The 18,887-nt window shown below is 46.5% G+C and overlaps 1 protein-coding gene across 1 annotated transcript in view; it reads right to left on the bottom strand.

Annotated features, from left to right (window-relative positions):
* RNF43 (ring finger protein 43) overlaps nucleotides 1-18,887 on the bottom strand; it is a 385,455-nt gene that overhangs the window by 239,859 nt on the left and 126,709 nt on the right. The window contains exon 2 of the mRNA XM_085649734.1: nucleotides 16,977-17,099. Coding sequence (XP_085505860.1) covers nucleotides 16,977-17,099 — 123 coding nt within the window. The remainder of the gene's footprint in view (nucleotides 1-16,976; nucleotides 17,100-18,887) is intronic.

The following is an 18,887-nucleotide window of genomic DNA, read 5'->3' as shown; positions in this document are numbered from 1 at the left end:
GGGTAATCAGGAATGTGTAAGTAACCCAGCCTGGGGGTGTCACAGAGCAGCGGCAAGTAACCCGACCTGGGGTTGTCACGGAGCAGGGGAAATCACGAACGTGTAAGTAACCCAACCTGGGGGTGTCACAGAGGAGGGGGTAATCAGGAATGTGTAAGTAACCCAACCTGGGAGTGTCACAGAGCAGCGGTAATCAGGAATGTATAGGTAACCCAACCAGGGGATGTCACAGAGCAGGGGTAATCAGGAATGTGTAAGTAACCCAACCTGGGGGTGTCACAGACCAGCAGTAATCAGGAATGTGTAAATAACCCAAACTGGGGGTGTCACAGAGCGGGGGTAATCAGGAATGTGTAAGTAACACAGCCTGGGGGTGTCACAGAGCAGGGGTAATCAGGAATGTGTAAGTAACCCAGCCTGGGGGTGTCACAGAGCAGCGGCAAGTAACCCGACCTGGGGTTGTCACGGAGCAGGGGAAATCACAAACGTGTAAGTAACCCAACCTGGGGGTGTCACAGAGCAGCGGTAATCATGAATGTGTAAGTAACCCAATCTGGGGGTGTCACAGAGCAGGGGGTAATCAGGAATGTGTAAGTAACCCAACCTGGGAGTGTCACAGAGCAGCGGTAATCAGGAATGTATAGGTAACCCAACCAGGGGATGTCACAGAGCGGGGGTAATCAGGAATGTGTAAGTAACCCAACCTGGGGGTGTCACAGAGCGGGGGTAATCAGGAATGTGTAAGTAACCCAACCTGGAGGTGTCACAAAGAAGCGATAATCACGAATGTGTAAGTAACCGAACCTGGGGGTGTCACAGCGCAGCGGTATTTACGAATGTGCAAGTAACCCCGCAGAGGGGGGGGGGGTCACAGAGCAGGGGTGATCGGGAATGTGCAAGTAACCCCGCATGGGGGTGTCACAGAGCAGCATAGTAAGCAATTCTGTTGCTCGCACTGTTAGTATGATTCAGGATTGTGATACTTTAAATACTTTCTCTTTCAAGGACAAAGGCACAAGGTTGCCACAAAGGAAGAGTGTACCCTATTGTTTCAGATGTGGCTTCAAGCTACATACAAGTAATTATCCCTCTTGCCCAGCAGTAGGTAAGAGATGCAACAGGGGTCATAAAATGGGGCACTTCCAGAGTGTTGGTAGGGGTGTCAAAGGTAATGTGCAGATACATTCTGTGGGTGTATCTTCCCCAGTTGATTAAATGAACACAAGATTTCTCCAAGGTGATGCTCACCCTTGCTGTTCAGGACAAGGAGCCTAAACCTATTCAAGGACCAATGAGTGACGTACACATTATGGAGGTCAAGTTACAAATGATGACTGACTCTGGGGCACCCATCACCATTGTATCAGATACCTTGTTTACACAATGCTGTGCAAAGACACTCAGTGGCCCTGATGTTGTTCCCAAAGCTCACAGGGACCAAGACATTGACATGTTAGGATTTTTCTTTGAAAACCCTAAATTTATTAGAAAATAAATCATGACTTGGGTATGTGGCTGTGGGAGGTAAACTTATTGTTGGTTGGCGGAACTATCAGATACGTGTGGCTTCTAATATAGATACTACAGACATCATGTTGAATATTACTATGCAATATCCAGAGGTTTTCCAGGCAAAGATTGGTACCATACGTAAATTTAAGCATCAAATAAAATTCAATAAACAGGCAGTACCAATCGCTCCTCAACCCAGACCTGTATCATTATCTGTGATATCAGAGCTCAAAGCGTTCTTGGACAAACTCGTAGAGGAAGGTATCATTATTTCCACAGACTCTTCCGAGTGAGTTATTCACATCAGGATTGTACAGAAAAAAACTGGTGACATACAGCGGTGTGCTGACTTACACACCTTAAATAAGTACATACTGGAGGATTGTCATCCACTCCCCTGGATAAGTGATTTACTGGCCAACTTGGGGACTGTGAAATTTTTCTCCTTATTGGATTTGCGCTCGGCATACCATCAGATTCCATTCGATGCAGACTCCCAAGATCTAACCACTTTCATTACTCCATTTGGTGCTTTCACATTTTTACGTTTACCGTTTGGTCTGGCGTCTGCAGCGAGTGTGTTTCAGAAGTTGATGGACTCCATTCTGTTGGGCATTATTAGTGCACAGGCTTATCAATATGACGTGTTGCTTTTCACAGAGTCTGTTCAGGAACATAACTTGATCTGTCTAAGATACTAGATGTCTTAAATGAAGTTGGCATTACCCTCAAGCCAGACAAATGTCATTTATGGGTACAAGATCCAGATTGCTTGGGGCATCACATTTCTTTGGATGGCATTAAACCCAAATGTTCCCTGATACAGGCTATAAGTGAGGTAGTGCCACCCAAAGACAGACACTTTACACTATATTTGGGGAATGAGAGAGTACTACTCGAGGTTTATCCAGGGATATGCAATGGTGGTCCTGCTGTTACATAAAATACTAAAAAAAGGTGTGAAATGTGTTGGGGATAATACAACTGCCCAAGCATTTCAAGCAATAAAAAAAACCGATCAACGGCCATCTTTTCCCCCTTTTAAATCAGGTTGCAAATGCATTCTTACAGCGAACGCAAGTCAGGTTGGTCTGGGGGTAATTTTGTCTCAATTAGTTCAGGGTAATTAACACACCATTGCTTTTGCCTCCCGCTCTTCAACACAAGCAGAGTATCATCACAACACCATTGAGAAGGAGGCGCTAGCTTGCTTATGGGCGATTGTCACATTTAAGACTTTCCTCTGGGGCACACATTTTGAGGTTTACTCAGACCATAAACCTTTACTTCAAATGCTCAATGGCAATACATCTGGTAAGGCCTCTGCCAGACTAGTCAGGCTGTTGTCTCGCCTACAGGAGTACAATTTGTCCATTCATTCTATTCCTGGAGGTAGAAATGTGAGGGCTGACTGCCTCTCCGGATAGCTTTGAACTGTGCTGATCAGATTGATGGTAAGGATTATGTTGAATGTGTCGTTGCCACGTTAGATGATACTTGGAAGTTCATCTGGCATGGTATCCTTGAGTGACTGAATGGATGCCTTATGTAAGGATAAGGTGTTATCATCAGTAAAGGATGGCTCAGAGAAAGGTATTTGGCTCCTCCTCTTAAGGTGCTCAGGTGGAAAGAACTCTTTAGCAAATGTTTTTTTCATGAGAACTTAAGTTGGCATTCCACCATCTTCCATACATAAAACATTGATTAACGCAGCTCATCAAGTTCACTTGGGTGTAGGTGGCACTTCTAAAAACCTCAAACATTTCTTTTGGTAGCCATTATTGGATTCCCAGGTGTCAAATTGGATTTCCAAGTGTGACACGTTTGTTTTCTGACAAACATTGGGTGAAACATCAAACTCTACTTCACACTGTTCCACTTCCAGATGACGTTTAGACCAAAGTGGCTTTGGACTTTGCAGGCCCTTTTGAGGTATTGTTTCCAGACCAAAATATATTTTGGTCACAACAGACTCATTTCGAGAAAAATAATCTATTTTGACTTTGTCCCCAACATCTCCACAGCTAACGTTATTAAATTATTTCAGAACATTTTTATATGGAGGGTAGGCTCAGGGAATTGGTTACGGACAATGACACCCATTTGACTTCTTTCCAGATGAAAGTTTATTGATCGTTTCCACATTAAACATTCAAAGGTGGCCCTATATTCGCCAACTTCAAATGCTCTTGTGGAAAGAATGAATACGTTTCAGACTGCAGTTGCAAACAAATTACCAGTGGAGGACTTCCTGAGAAGAAAGGTTTGAGCTTACTTGATCACTCCCCATAGTACAACTGGGGTTGCACCTTTTTGCATTTTGAGGAAGAGAACACCAAAGTGTGAAGTTTGTCCTAATTGGATGAGAGACTTCGTTTCTAAAGAAAAAGGATGTCTCAGTGATGTTAAGAAGACTGTGAAAAAAGGCTTCTGCTGCACAAACGTCACAAAAAGCATCTTTTTATTACATGCACAGAGTCCAGGTTTGATTTTCAGGTGGGTGATTGGATGATGATTAAACATCCCAGTAAAGGTTAAGAAAGGAGTCTCAAAATGTTCTGTACCGGTAAGACTCACCAGAGTAGCTAAAGGCTCTGATCTGGTTGAGGAAAAAGGGTGGTGGGTAAAAGGGCTTTGTTAAAGCTTACTCCAGAACAAGGTGACAAAATAAACAAGCACAGAAACAGTTTGGAGGAAGACTATGATGGTGGTGATTGCTGGTGTGGCACTTGTGGCTCATGCCATGTTGGTGTAAGTGCCGGACCTTCTGGTTCCACTCTATCAGATGTCACAGAGCCAGTTCTGGCTGATGACATACATGATTTAATTTTTTCAGATAATTCAGACTCACAAAGTAGTGGTAATTTTAGTGACGCTGGAGCTTCAGAGAGGCTTGTGCGCGATGCATCTATGCCCTCTAGGTTTAAGACTTTTACATGAATTGATTTCCATTATTCATATGTGCTAACAATGTTTTATTTACTTTCTTGCATTTTAGGTTGTAACTTTTGTTTTGTAAAGGAGGGAGAGGATGTAGTGTTGTTACTTTCTTTGTCCTACCTTTGTGTTGTATCTGGGCTCATGCTGGCCCACAACATCTTTATGTTTGCATTAGGATTGCTGTTCTGGGTTCCTTCTCCCTGGTTTCCAACTCCAGCTTAACCAGTTGGAATTGAGAACTCATGGAAGAAGGAAGGATCTGCAGGACGTGGGTCCTCTGGCTGAATAAACGTACGACTAAACTACTCCGACCTGTTTTGCCATTTTAAAGTGCGACAGGTCTCCCCTCACACCCAAGCAGCAGGGGGCTTAGAGTGCAGGGGTAATCGGTACGTGTAAGGAGTCTGCTTAAGACGGGCAACAGCAGGGAAAAGAGGGTTGAGGTGGTTAGGAATGTGTAAGGAGTCCAGGCAGCAGGGGTAATCAGGAATGTGTAAATAGCCCAGGCAGAATTGGGTTATGTGAGCAGGAGTAATTATGAATGTGTAAATAGCCAAGGCAGCAGGGGGTTTAGAGAGTAAGGGCAATCAGGAATGTGTAAGGAGTCCAGGCATTGGGGCAAGGGTGCGGGGCTCAGAGAGCATGGGTAATCAGGAATGTGTAAGGAGTCCAGGCAGCAGGGGTAGTTGGGAATGTGTACGGAGTCCAGGCTTTGGGACAAGGGGGTGGGGGTCAGAGAGCATGGGTAATCAGGAATGTGTAAGGAGTCCAGGCAGAAGGGGGACTCAGGAATGTGTAAGAGGTCCAGACATTGGGGCAAGGGTGTGGGGGCCAGAGAGCATGGGTAATCAGGAATGTGTAAGGAGTCCAGGCAGAAGGGGGACTCAGGAATGTGTAAGAGGTCCAGGCATTGAGGCAAGGGGGTGGGGGTCAGAGAGCATGGGTAATCAGGAATGTGTAAGGAGTCCAGGCAGAAGGGGGACTCAGGAATTTGTAAGAGGTCCAGGCATTGAGGCAAGGGTGTGGGGGTCAGAGAGCATGGGTAATCAGGAATGTGTAAGGAGTCCAGGCAGAAGGGGGACTCAGGAATGTGTACGGAGTCCAGGCATTGAGGCAAGGGGGTGGGGGTCAGAGAGCATGGGTAATCAGGAATGTGTAAGGAGTCCAGGCAGAAGGGGGACTCAGGAATGTGTCCGGAGTCCAGGCATTGGGGCAAGGGGGTGGGGGGTCAGAGAGCATGGGTAATCAGGAATGTGTAAGGAGTCCAGGCAGAAGGGGGACTCAGGAATGTGTAAGAGGTCCGGGCATTGGGGCAAGGGTGTGGGGGTCAGAGAGCATGGGTAATCAGGAATGTGTAAGGAATCCAGGCAGCAGTGGTACTCTGGAATGTGCAAGGAGCCCAGGCAGTAGTGGTAATCAGGAATGTGCAAGGAGCCCAGGCAGCAGTGGTAATCAGGAATGTGCAAGGAGCCCAGGCAGCAGTGGTAATCAGGAATGTGCAAGGAGCCCAGGCAGCAGTGGTAATCAGGAATATGCAAGGAGCCCAGGCAGCAGTGGTAATCAGGAATGTGCAAGGAGCCCAGGCAGTAGTGGTACTCTGGAATGTGCAAGGAGCCCAGGCAGTAGTGGTACTCTGGAATGTGCAAGGAGCCCAGGCAGCAGTGTTAATCTGGAACGTGTAAGGAGTATAGTTAAAAGGGCATGGAGAGCATAGGTGGTTGGAGATACGCAAGGAGCCTCAGAAGAAGGCAACACAAAGAATGGTGCAACAGCGAGACTGGCACAGCCAGGAGTGCCTACAGAAGGGCAGGGAAAGAAAGGAGGCCCACGCGCCAAAATAAAAGTAGCCTCAGTTAGCGAATAAGATGGTTAAAAAAAGAGGCTCTCATTTACATATCATGGCGGTTTTACACTTGTAAAGGCAGGCTGTATAAGTGTGTTGCAATGTATTGAAGACTACATGCATTTGTGCTTGCTGCAGGTAATGCTTCTGGTGATATGAGGGAAATCAACAGTAAACACTATCCCACCAGACCATAAAACAGACCCATAAACAGCCAAAAAGCCACCCACACACTGACCTGTCAGACCAGACCTGGTGCCGTCAGATTGCCCTGTGGGCCAGTCCAACCCTGCAGAGGAGAGAGGGACGCAGAGCGGAGCCGCGAGGAGCAGTGTGTGGATATCACATATTCGGTGGGGTTGGTCATGGTGAGCATAGGGCAACAGCAGGGGGTTACAAGGTGACATGATGCCAATAACGAGATTGCCATCTTGAACACGTAACCTACTCTTCACTGGTGGAACCAGTGTGCTTGCTATTAACTGCTTCATACACAGCCACTGCTTCTGAGGGATCCGTGTTCCCTGCCCTACAGTGGAAGGCGTTGTAGCCTTGGAGAAGTCGCAATATATGGGGTAGTAGGGCTGGGAGGTATAGGGGGTGCCGGGATAACCTGAGCGGAGCAAACAATAGAGGGAGGAATGAATGCTCTAAACATAGTACCATCAACCACACTTACTTGACACTGAACAACCGACTCCAGGATCAGAGAGGTGCGTCACTGCTACCAAATCACAGACGCACCGGGGACCAGACAATGTGCTCAGTCTGGATAATCCAAGACATCAATATATTTGCCTCAACGCCTCGTCAGGGGCAGTAAGCAGGCGTGTACCTCGGTCCGTAAGATTGGGGTGTTGGGGGCGAGGTTTGGATTTCCCGACAATCACACTGGCATATAATATTAAAATACATAATACGACAAGCAGGGTGCATGAGAGGGGCTAAAGGGGAAGTGGAAAGGGAGACAAATGACGATTGGTATGGTTACGAAGGGAGAAAAAACAAAATATTTTGTAACAGAGACAACATTTTTGAAGACTTTTCGAACAGAGAGGGAGAGAGTGTCTGTGCGTTTTTATCTGTGAATATGGAACAATTCCTGGTGAAATCCAACTAACACCTCACCATACTCGATTGAAAGCACCTGGACCCAAATAATTACCAGAAAATACATTTACTAGGGGGTAGAACACACCAAACACCCGCCTGAAGCTATGCGCCTGGCAGTAAGCGCTATATAAACGCAATTGCAAACAATAATCACCTGAGAGTTTCAAGATGACACAGTGGTGTTTGCCAGGAGTGGCTAAGGGTACCTTTAACACCACCCCGGCGACTGCCATAATTCACAAGATAAAATGGCAGGTAGTGAGCAGCACGCTTGCTGTAACATACAGTGTCTGCAGGTCAGTAGTTGGCTCGCATCCTGGAAAGGTCGACCCGGTCTTAAACCCTTTGGAAATCTGTAAACTGAGCACCAATAAACTGGGCAACGAGCTACTTGCCTAGACACGGCAGAAGTGCGCCATGAAGCCCTAGCTAGGATTCTATTACTATACCTAGTATTGACGTTCTTATTGTAGTTCGCCCTGTGCATTGTGTACTTGGTCTTAAAATGGCCCATAATTGCTAGAGTCCGGTCAGGGGCTCTCGGCACGACACGACCTACGCGTTGCTGCTGAGAAGCCTCCTCTTAAAGATATATAAATAATTTCAAATTCTCAGCCCAGCTCACTCAGACGGATGGGTCCTCACAGCGCACTGAGCGGAAGTGGGTTGGTGAGCTGATCGGGGCGAGTAGGTAGGCGAGGGAGGATAGGCGAGTAGGTGGGCGAAGGAGGATGGGCGAGTAGGTGGGCGAAGGAGGATGGGCGTGTGGGCGAAGCAGGGCCGCTAAACCCGGCCACGGAACAACCCGAGAGTGTTTTAGAAGGAGGTGAGATGCACCGCGCAATAAATTAAAGTCTTCGCCAACTGCACAGGCCTGAGCACGCCCCGGACCAGTCCTAACTGGCCCTCACTGTTGGATTACTTTTCAATTTAAAATGATAATTAAAACATACCAGAAAATGCAGCGCGTACACCCTTGAGCCACAGGCCCAACATCACTCATGAAGCGAGCTACTGCTAATGAGTAAAGCGTGGGGGCAGAGCGAGTAATGTGACAGAGGATGGGGTGGGCATGACCCGACCCTCGGCGGAGCTCCAGACCCCCTCCCCTTCCATATCCGCGGCAGCTTAAAGAGGGCGACACCGCGGGCCCCTCTCATCAAAAGAGGCCACCCAGGCAGGGAGCGTCCTCCGCTCGGATAAAGTCAGGATGTCACCATGCAGCCCCCTGGCGGGTGGGGAGAGCCCCCCCCCTAACATCCTCGGTATCCCCCCTCTAATTTTATATTTATATCTCTCGCCCCGCTCAAGGGGCACCCGAACACAAGAGCGACAATTAGCAGCGCTGTCTGGAAAAAAGACACACAAACACGTAGCGCTATGTTATTTGTATTTTGGTGGCCCCGATTTCTGAACAGGGGCCCTCGAGCAGAGTTTATCTCCACGAAACGCACACGTGCCAAGGCTGCCACCAACGATACTGATATAAAGACAGTTTCGGAGACTACCTCTCCCTCACCCCAAAAGTGTTCGCGTGGGAGGGGAGGTCCACCGCTTTTCCAAACAACACCCTGGCGTGTGAACTTGACATCGAAAAACACGAGACGCGATCGCATGAGTTGAGATGGATTTCGAGTGAACAGTATGGTCTGGAAGCAACACGAGGTTACTTTGGCCCCAACCTGGCCTTAATTAAACGATATTGAGGAATGCAAAGTAGGCCTCCTCCATCGCCGAATTTGTTTTGAGTTTTTGGAAGAGAATTTTAAAAGGCGGATAAGATTGAGCCCTTGGGAAGGCGGCTCATTTGAACCCCAAGAGCTAACTGGAAGGGGATTAATTTACTGACTATAAAACAAAGTATGCCTGATCCCCGTTACCTGACCACAGCTACAACCTGTCTGCCAAGTACTACACTCGTTACCGTGGCCTCTACTACTGACTGCCAGCCAGGACCTCAACTCTCTGCCCTGACCTCTACTACTGACTGCCAGCCAGGATCTCAACTCTCTGCCCTGACCTCTACTACTGACTGCCAGCCAGGACCTCAACTCTCTGCCCTGACCTCTACTACTGACTGCCAGCCAGGATCTCAACTCTCTGCCCTGACCTCTACTACTGACTGCCAGCCAGGAGCTCAACTCTCTGCCCTGACCTCTACTACTGACTGCCAGCCAGGGGCTCAACTCTCTGCCCTGGCCTCTACTACTGACTGCCAGCCAGGATCTCAACTCTCTGCCCTGACCCCCACTACTGACTGCCAGCCAGGAGCTCAACTCTCTGCCCTGACCTCTACTACTGACTGCCAGCCAGGGGCTCAACTCTCTGCCCTGACCTCTACTACTGACTGCCAGCCAGGATCTCAACTCTCTGCCCTGACCTCTACTACTGACTGCCAGCCAGGACCTCAACTCTCTGCCCTGACCTCTACTACTGACTGCCAGCCAAGGGCTCAACTCTCTGCCCTGACCTCTACTACTGACTGCCAGCCAGGATCTCAACTCTCTGCCCTGACCTCTACTACTGACTGCCAGCCAGGACCTCAACTCTCTGCCCTGACCTCTACCACTGACTGCCAGCCAGGATCTCAACTCTCTGCCCTGACCTCTACTACTGACTGCCAGCCAGGATCTCAACTCTCTGCCCTGAAGTCTTCTACTGACTGCCAGCCAGGATCTCAACTCTCTGCCCTGGCCTCTACTACTGACTGCCAGCCAGGAACTCAACTCTCTGCCCTGACCTCTACTACTGACTGCCAGCCAGGATCTCAACTCTCTGCCCTGACCTCTACTACTGACTGCCAGCCAGGATCTCAACTCTCTGCCCTGACCTCTACTACTGACTGCCAGCCAGGATCTCAACTCTCTGCCCTGACCTCTACTACTGACTGCCAGCCAGGATCTCAACTCTCTGCCCTGACCTCTACTACTGACTGCCAGCCAGGGGCTCAACTCTCTGCCCTGACCTCTACTACTGACTGCCAGCCAGGAGCTCAACTCTCTGCCCTGAAGTCTACTACTGACTGCCAGCCAGGATCTCAACTCTCTGCCCTGGCCTCTACTACTGACTGCCAGCCAGGATCTCAACTCTCTGCCCCGGCCTCTACTACTGCTGCCAGCCAGGATCTCAACTCTCTGCCCTGGCCTCTACTACGGACTGCCAGCCAGGATCTTAACTCTCTGCCCTGGCCTCTACTACAGCTGCCAGCCAGGATCTTAACGCTCTGACCCGGCCTATACTACTGCTGCCCTGACATTTGCTACAGCCTGCCACCTATAATCCACACTCATTACCCACACCGACTACCACTTGCCTGCCAGGGTTTACGCTTGCTGCTCACCGGTTCTACTTTCACTGTGACCTTGACTTGAAGCAAAACAACGGAATTCGGTCTGGTCTGATGGCAAAAGTAATAAGGGCGGATATTAAGACAAATCTCTACAGGGGTTTAATACATATGCTTCATGGGGCCTTACATGTCTGCCCTAGACCTGAAGAAGTCCCAGTGCAGCATTCAAAGACCTGCTAGCATCCCACCATTTAACCACCTCCTCACCACACAAGAGGCAACAGCACCAATGTCAGTTTTAAGTGCACACCTTTACAGAGCTTGCCTTAAGTAGGAAATCAAAGATGAGGCCCATTAAGGAAAGACATTAGAGGGGTGCGAAAAATACCAAACGTGAAAGGGGAGAGACTGGACCAACTGGGTTTCTAAGCATCACTGAAACCAGTCATTCCGAGAAGTAGTTGCCACCCCTGACGCTCTGAAATAGATTGGAATCATTGCTACAGGCTTTGTAGATATGAGGCCCACCACGTCAGAAATGTCCCTGCAGATCAAGTCCCTTCAAGGAAACCAGATGGTTCATGGCGTGGAGTGCTGTCTGCAGCAGATCCAAATAGGTTATAGGACCATGGTTGGGGAAAGGGGATTGTAGGAGATTTCAGGAGGAACATTAGAAAATATCACAATGGCTACGAAGTATATACTCAGCGAAAGGAAAAAGTCTTTTAGGATGAAGCCGGAATCACGCTGTGCCTTCAATTTAATAAACGCGTCTTTAGCACGCATTCCTTCAGCACAACAACTTGCTTTAAGGGGGGGGGGCACATTGGTGTAATAATGTTGGATTTAAAGTCCAACACCTTCCCTACTGTTGCTCAGACTGGAGTTGGAATAGTAAATTAAACTATTACAAAATCCAGCACCCCCCCCCCCCCAAAGGCAAGTCGTTAAAACAACTTGCGTGCTAAACGAATTTGTGTTAAAGACACGTTCGTTCTAATGACGGCATTCCGAATGCATGCGTGCTAAACACATGCAGAATACCAGAATACATTCCTGCGAAAGTGCTGGCGATCAGGGCAATAATAAAAGGTAAGCAGGGGTAAAGCTCAGAAGAAAGGGTGGTGTGGGGTGGGGCCTGAAAGGGGGATGGCGTATGTGTGTCCACATACATGTAAGCATGAGCATGCATCCCTTTTGTGGGTAAGGGAGTGAGCAAACAGACGTGGGAATCATCTGAGACTTACGTGACAATATCTGGGTTTCAGAAGTCCAGACAGCAAGTGGGAATGACAGCTGGGGATGCACTGTAACCCAGACAATATCAGGGTAGGACAGGGACACCCACAGATCACATCAATTCAGCCTTCACTATAGACCATCACAAGATCTTCTTGACACTCACACTTTGTGATTGTGAACAGGAAGATAAGCTGCCTGACGCCAGTGGAAATCTGAAGTCCATGAGCCCTGCCGTAGTGACAGAAGAGTGGGACAAAGGGTTTCTGATACATAGGTACGAGCGACTTACGAAGCTCAAACTTTGTGGCAAATGCTTACCTGGTTTTCATCCCACTACAAAGGCAGAGAGCGCAAGGGAGCAAACATACCTTGAGACATCAACAAAGAACAAATAAGTCACATAGATGGCTGTCACCGCGATCACAAGAGAATGAATATACCACACAGCAACATCAAACAAAGCACATTGGACATAATGTCTACCATACACAAAAACGTTTTAATGCATGGGCAAAGTAGGCAATTGCCCCTGATAGAGCCTGCTCTGAAGTCAGTCTTGTCCTGTTTACCTTAAATGGTTCTTAAATATAGAACGTTTTAAATCCTGTTTTCTCCTTAACCCCTTCCCCGCTCATGACGGAACCACTCCGTCATGAGCCACGGTTGCGCTGTGCTCATGACGGAGTGGTTCCGTCATGCTGCAGCCGTTGGCGGCCGCTCCGCCCACACAGCGCTAATTCCCCGCCTGTGCGGGCGATTAGCGCAGTGGGCGGAGACGTGACTGAACCAGTCCGTCATGAGCACAGCTCAACCGTGGCTCGTGACGGAGTGGTTCCGTCACAAGCACAGCGGACCCGCAACTGCCCCCAAACCCCCCCAGCGCCGCGGTGGAATTCCTGCCGCGGCGAAGGGGTTAATGTATCTTTAATATGGGAAATGTGTGGGAGTTCACTACAGACATTTTGCAGAAAAATGTGATAGTCATGCTTTTCAACACCATGCAACACCCATAAAAAACTATTTTTTTTTCTAGATCAAAACAGGACCTCACATATGAGAAATGAGAGGTGGTCACAGATTATTTGGAATAATATTACTAAACTGCTGCTGTACTATGCCATTGAAAACACACATTACAATCCCTGAATATTAAACGAAAACACATTTATCATTTTGACCAGTGTGCCTGTGCACTGTCAGTGAGCTGGCCAAAGAGGACCGAAGGAGCTCCAAGTGAAATTCAAAGCTGCTCTGAACAGGAGCCCAGAAAATACGTTCGGCCCAAGGCCCTCAAAATCCTTAAGATATCAATGACCATACGACCAGCACAGCCTAAATACACCAGATAATGGTCTGTCACCGTACCTGGAAGCACGTTACCAAGAAAATGTGCGCACACACAGCTCTACCCACAACAGGCATACCTAACCCCCCAAATCAATTGGTAAGCAACTGGTAAAGGTCACCAGCCTCAGTTGTTAGCCACTTTTAAAAATCGCACACCCACAGTTCAAGAAACACAACATAGCAACCAAAGAAAACACCCACAACACACTCACTCAATCAGTCTCGGTCTGAAATGGAAACATCCAAAACATGTTGAAAGTCACTAGGAGTCTGAAAAAACTATAAGGCAAGACCAATGGAAGAATGCGTTATGAACAGCAATAACATAACGTAACATCGGTAACATACCAATGTAAAACCCTGCCGCACGTTGGACATGCGCAGTGTAAACAGGTCCAGTCACCCGTAGCTTTCTCAAACCCTCCTTTCATATCTTAGCTTGCCACTCGTATGCTGGTCAGTTCGCAGACATGATGTAATGTCCTGAACCGTTGGCTGTTCTTGGTTTCTTATTTGTACAAGCAGTTGTAATACAAACACAGTGTTCTTTAAACGCAGTTGGCAAAGCATGAAGGGTTTGTTAAGGAGAATGTCCAGCTTTATAACATAATATTTATTGTTTCAGTACTTCCAAGCTTAGGAGATAAAAAAAAAGCAGAGATATGGTACATTAAAGGGATACCTCCCCACCCCCCAAAGAACATTTGTTAATGTGTGAAAGCCCGTAAACGGAACCTAAATCGCCTAATTGTACACTACGTTCAGTTTGTGTGACAAGGAAGGCAATAATAGGAACACTTTGGGGAACCACAGCAAAGAATCAAAAGAAAAAGTGACAAGACGAACTAAGCGGCAGAAGTAGGCTGCAAACAACGTATTAGGGCAAATTAACAGAGAAGGGAAAGTGAAATATAGTGAAGGGTCTTCTGTAGAAAAGTGTAACGACAGTGATTCACCATCAAGAACAAAGTTTAAAGACCATCTACAGCAAAAGTGATAGACCATCTACAGCAATGGGGAAAGACCATAAACAGAAAAGGGGAAAGACCATCTACACCGAGGGCGAAAGACCATCTACAGCGAGGGCGAAAGACCATCTACAGCGTGGGCGAAAGACCATCTACAGCGTGGGCGAAAGACCATCTACAGCGAGGGCGAAAGACCATCTACAGCGAGGGCGAAAGACCATCTACAGCGAGGGGGAAAGACCATCTACAGCGAGGGCGAAAGACCATCTACAGCAAAGGGAAAAGACCATCTACAGCAAAGGGAAAAGACCATCTACAGCAAAGGGAAAAGACCATCTACAGCAAAGGGAAAGGACCATCTACAGCAAAGGGGAAATACCATCTACAGCAAAGTGCAAGACCATCTCTACAGCAAAGGGGGAATACCATAAACAGAAAAGGGGAAAGACCATCTACAGCGAGGGTGAAAGACCATCTACAGCGAGGGTGAAAGACCATCTACAGCGAGGATGAAAGACCATCTACAGCGAGGGCGAAAGACCATCTACAGGTAACCTCAGTATGCAAAAACATATCAGCAACGCTACTAAGGGAGCCAACTACCAGATAAACACACTGAGGAAGCTGAAACCCTTCCTGCCTACCAAGGACTTTAAGCAAGCAGTTCAAGCACTTGTCATCCCCAGAGTCGAGTATGGTAGTGTCTCTCTCTGTGGCCTACCCAAGGCAACCACAGCACCATTAAGAGCCACAATCAATGCTGCAGCGAGACTCATCACTGGTTCTAAAAGAAATGCACACATCACACCGGACCTCAAATCCCTGAATTGGCTTCCCCTGGAAGCCCGAATTCACTTGTGTGTATGACGCACAAAGCCATACACCACGATACACCCAGATACCTATCACAAAAGCTAACAATCTCCGGAGGGCTCAGATCCTCTAGAAGTGCTGAAAACCTAATTCTAAAAACACAGAGATTCAACAAGAAAAAAAACTTACAACCGCACTTTCTCAGAGATGGCACCAAGAATTTGGAATGCTCTACCACCTGAAACCAGACTTAACACCTCTTTTGCATCCTTCAAAAAGGAAGTAAAATTAATTCTCATGGCTAAATTCACTTGAGTACTGTCCATTGAGGGCTTGTGATCTGCTATAGTGTTACCATTTCCCGGACTATGACAAGGGTCCAGCTAAGTTTGGACATCCCATCTTATTGTTCCACTGATTCAAGGGGATAGAGGCCCGTTGTACTTGATCACTGTGTTTTTGAATTATGTTTTTTTGTATAGATGTTACAATTTCCCTTTGATTTATGTATAAAAACTCTATTTGACTGTTAAGCGCTCTGATACCCGCAAGGGTCTTGTTCGCGCTCTATAAAACCTTTCAAATAAATAAATACAGCAAAGGGAAAAGACCATCTACAGCAAAGGGAAAAGACCATCTGCAGCAAAGGGAAAGACCATCTACAGCAAAAGGAAAGACCATCTACAGCAAAGTGCAAGACCATCTCTGCAGCAAAGGGGAAAGACCATCTCTGCAGCAAAGGGGAAATACCATCTCCGCAACAAAGGGGAAAGACCATCTCTGCAGCAAAGGGGAAATACCATCTCTGCAACAAAGGGGAAAGACCATCTCTGCAGCAAAGGGCGAAAGACCATCTCTGCAGCAGAGGGCGAAAGACCATCTACAGCGAGGGTGAAAGACCATCTACAGCGAGGGCGAAAGACCATCTACAGCAAAGGGAAAAGACCATCTACAGCAAAGGGAAAATACCATCTACAGCAAAGGGAAAAGACCATCTCTACAGTAAAGGGGAAAGATCACCTCTACAGCAAAGGGGAAAGACCATCTCTGCAGCAAAGGGGGAATACCATCTCTGCAGCACAGGGGAAAGACCATCTCTACAGCAAAGGTGAAAGACCATCTACAGCGAGGGTGAAAGACCATCTACAGCGAGGGTGAAAGACCATCTACATCAAAGGGAAAAGACCATCCACAGCAAAGTGCAAGACCATCTCTGCAGCAAAGGGGAAAGACCATCTCTGCAGCAAAGGGGAAAGACCATCTCTGCAGCAAAGGGGAAAGACCATCTCTGCAGCAAAGGGGAAAGACCATCTCTGCAGCAAAGGGGAAAGACCATCTCTGCAGCAAAGGGGAAAGACCATCTACAGCAAAGGTGAACGGCCATCTACAGCAAAGGTGAACGGCCATCTACAGCAAAGGTGAACGCCCATCTACAGCAAAGGGGAAAGACCATCTACAGCAAAGGTCAAGGATGATTTGGAGCAAAGATCAGGGAACATTAGCTACAGCAAAGGCCTAAGAACATATAGAGCGAAGGACAAAGACCACATAGAAATAAATCCGAAGGCCCTGAGACCAAAGACATTTCACAGAAAACACCAAAGACTGTGCGCACTCAAGTTTAAATACTGTCTACATTAAAGGCCAAGCCCCACCAACAGGAAAAACCAAGCAATCTACAGCACAGGTCAAGGGGCATCCAAGTAAGGTTGAGTGTCATTGAAATAAAAAGGCCAACAGACATCTAAGTAATGGTCAAGGATCATTTAAAGCAAACATCAAGGAACATCAAAGTAAAGGTCAAAGTCAGACTACCACAAGAGGAAAGGACCAGACCTCTAACCGGTACCTAGGTTCAGCATCATATGATCAGTGACCTTATTATAATTTAGAAACTGAGATTCCTTACCTTGTTAGGCAGTGATAGGCATGGGGGAACATCTCGTTCTGGACTCTCCAGCTTGACAATTGCAATAAATCCAGGTTTCGTTTGCTCATCTTCACTGGTATTACAGAGGGACAATGGATGGAACTGTGGAGCAAAAACAGAGTATGAGGGGGCAAGAAAAGAACGACGCTCTGGAGATTACACAAACCTCAAGAATTTGCTTTCAGCAGCAAAATGTACCAAAAACTAACACAAACAATGGAAAATGTGAAATCAAGAAATAAAGCACAAAATTAGTATATCAAATAGCAAACAAAACACTTTGCACTAAATAACACTATCCGAGATGCTATTTGATGCACAACTGGCAGTCACAGAAAGTTATATACCATGAATCACATGAGTATTATAAATTCCAACTCCAAGGCATTCCACCCACTCTGGTTATCTCCAGACCATCTAACCTGACCATTCACCATCCAACATACCTCTAATCACCTTATTTCAAACTAAATTACCATTAGTCCACCACACTATACTAGCAATCTGCAACCAATCCACTATACAACGTACGTCCATATTCAACTCATGAACCATTCATTCAGCTTTCATCTGCATCGGTACGCTCGATCACATTCACCTTTTAGATGGTTGATGGAATTCCCAAAGCCATCCACCATCAAGCCCACTAACAACTCTGGTGAATCGCTTATGATCCGTCACTAAGCCCACCTCACCGTTCATGTTACTTTAACCCATCCACAATCTCATCTACATTTAGTCTATTTAGGACTTGGCAACAAATCCATATCATCTCCAGTTGGAAAGGTAATCATCAATTTGTCCATAATCCGAACCACATTGGTACTTTCAAACTGATCCATTGTCGCAGATTTAATCATTAATTGGTCATATTCACATTGTGGTACTGCAGTGTGTCATAGCTCTGACTGCCCTGCCTAAGATTTAGATTGATATATTAAATTTATAGAAAAGAAGACTCCTTGTGTCTTTTTTGTAGATTTGTATAAAAAAAATAATCTAAAAAACCAAAAACAAGTATTGAAATTTCATTTATGAAACATCAAACACAATGTCTCACAAATGTATAATAGCAAGACATCTTAAAATAATTAAATCTAATTTTGCAACACACTGAGCAGATGGTGTTGCACCTCCTACGTAGACCACTGCATCAGTGCGTCACTGCTGGTATTCTCACCAGCATGCTTAGTATTTAAGATCGATCACCCAGTGGTGGGCTTGTTGAATCAACGAGGTTTTGTCATTTTATTTCCGAGTACTGCCATTAAGACAGAAGTAGGACAGCAGTTGTCAAGTGCACTTAATTGGAAATATTTAAGGACTGCTATGTAAAATAAGAAGAACTTCCCATCCTCCAGACATACTGGTTACATATCACGCAAGGTAAGTTTCACGATTTTAGATTGTTGTTGGGGGGGGGGAGGGGCATTTAAATTGATGCTATAAGAAATTCTTGACTTTTCATCATAATCATGCATGTAGAAGTACAACACTCCAGCATTTCTGACTTGTCCCCCCCCCCTACAACAGCTATGAGGCTTCAATATTCTTAAATGTAATTAAAATAAAACATAATAGAATTCCAAATCCAATTCATTTTGTCAACACCCTCATCTCGCTCCCAATTATCTGCATTAGCTCATCATTCCAAACTTCTTTACAGAAAAAACTGATCGTTTGCACACATATGGAGCTTGACCCCTTTAGTCCTGATAAACCCCTTCATACATATTAAAATAGAACACACCGTTCTTACACATTGGATGTTCCACATTTTTAAGAAGAATACTAATGACGATTTACTGATGCAGTGTTCGACATAGCAAGTAGAACGGTCTCTGTTTTTAGAACCAGACACATTTCAGTTTTAAAATGTGCATTATACTG

This window comes from Triturus cristatus, chromosome 3_2 (assembly GCF_964204655.1).
Source record: "Triturus cristatus chromosome 3_2, aTriCri1.1, whole genome shotgun sequence".
NCBI lineage: Eukaryota > Metazoa > Chordata > Amphibia > Caudata > Salamandridae > Triturus > Triturus cristatus.
The sequence above is the reverse complement of the archived record's forward strand: the minus strand, read 5'-3'. Positions and strand labels throughout refer to the sequence as shown.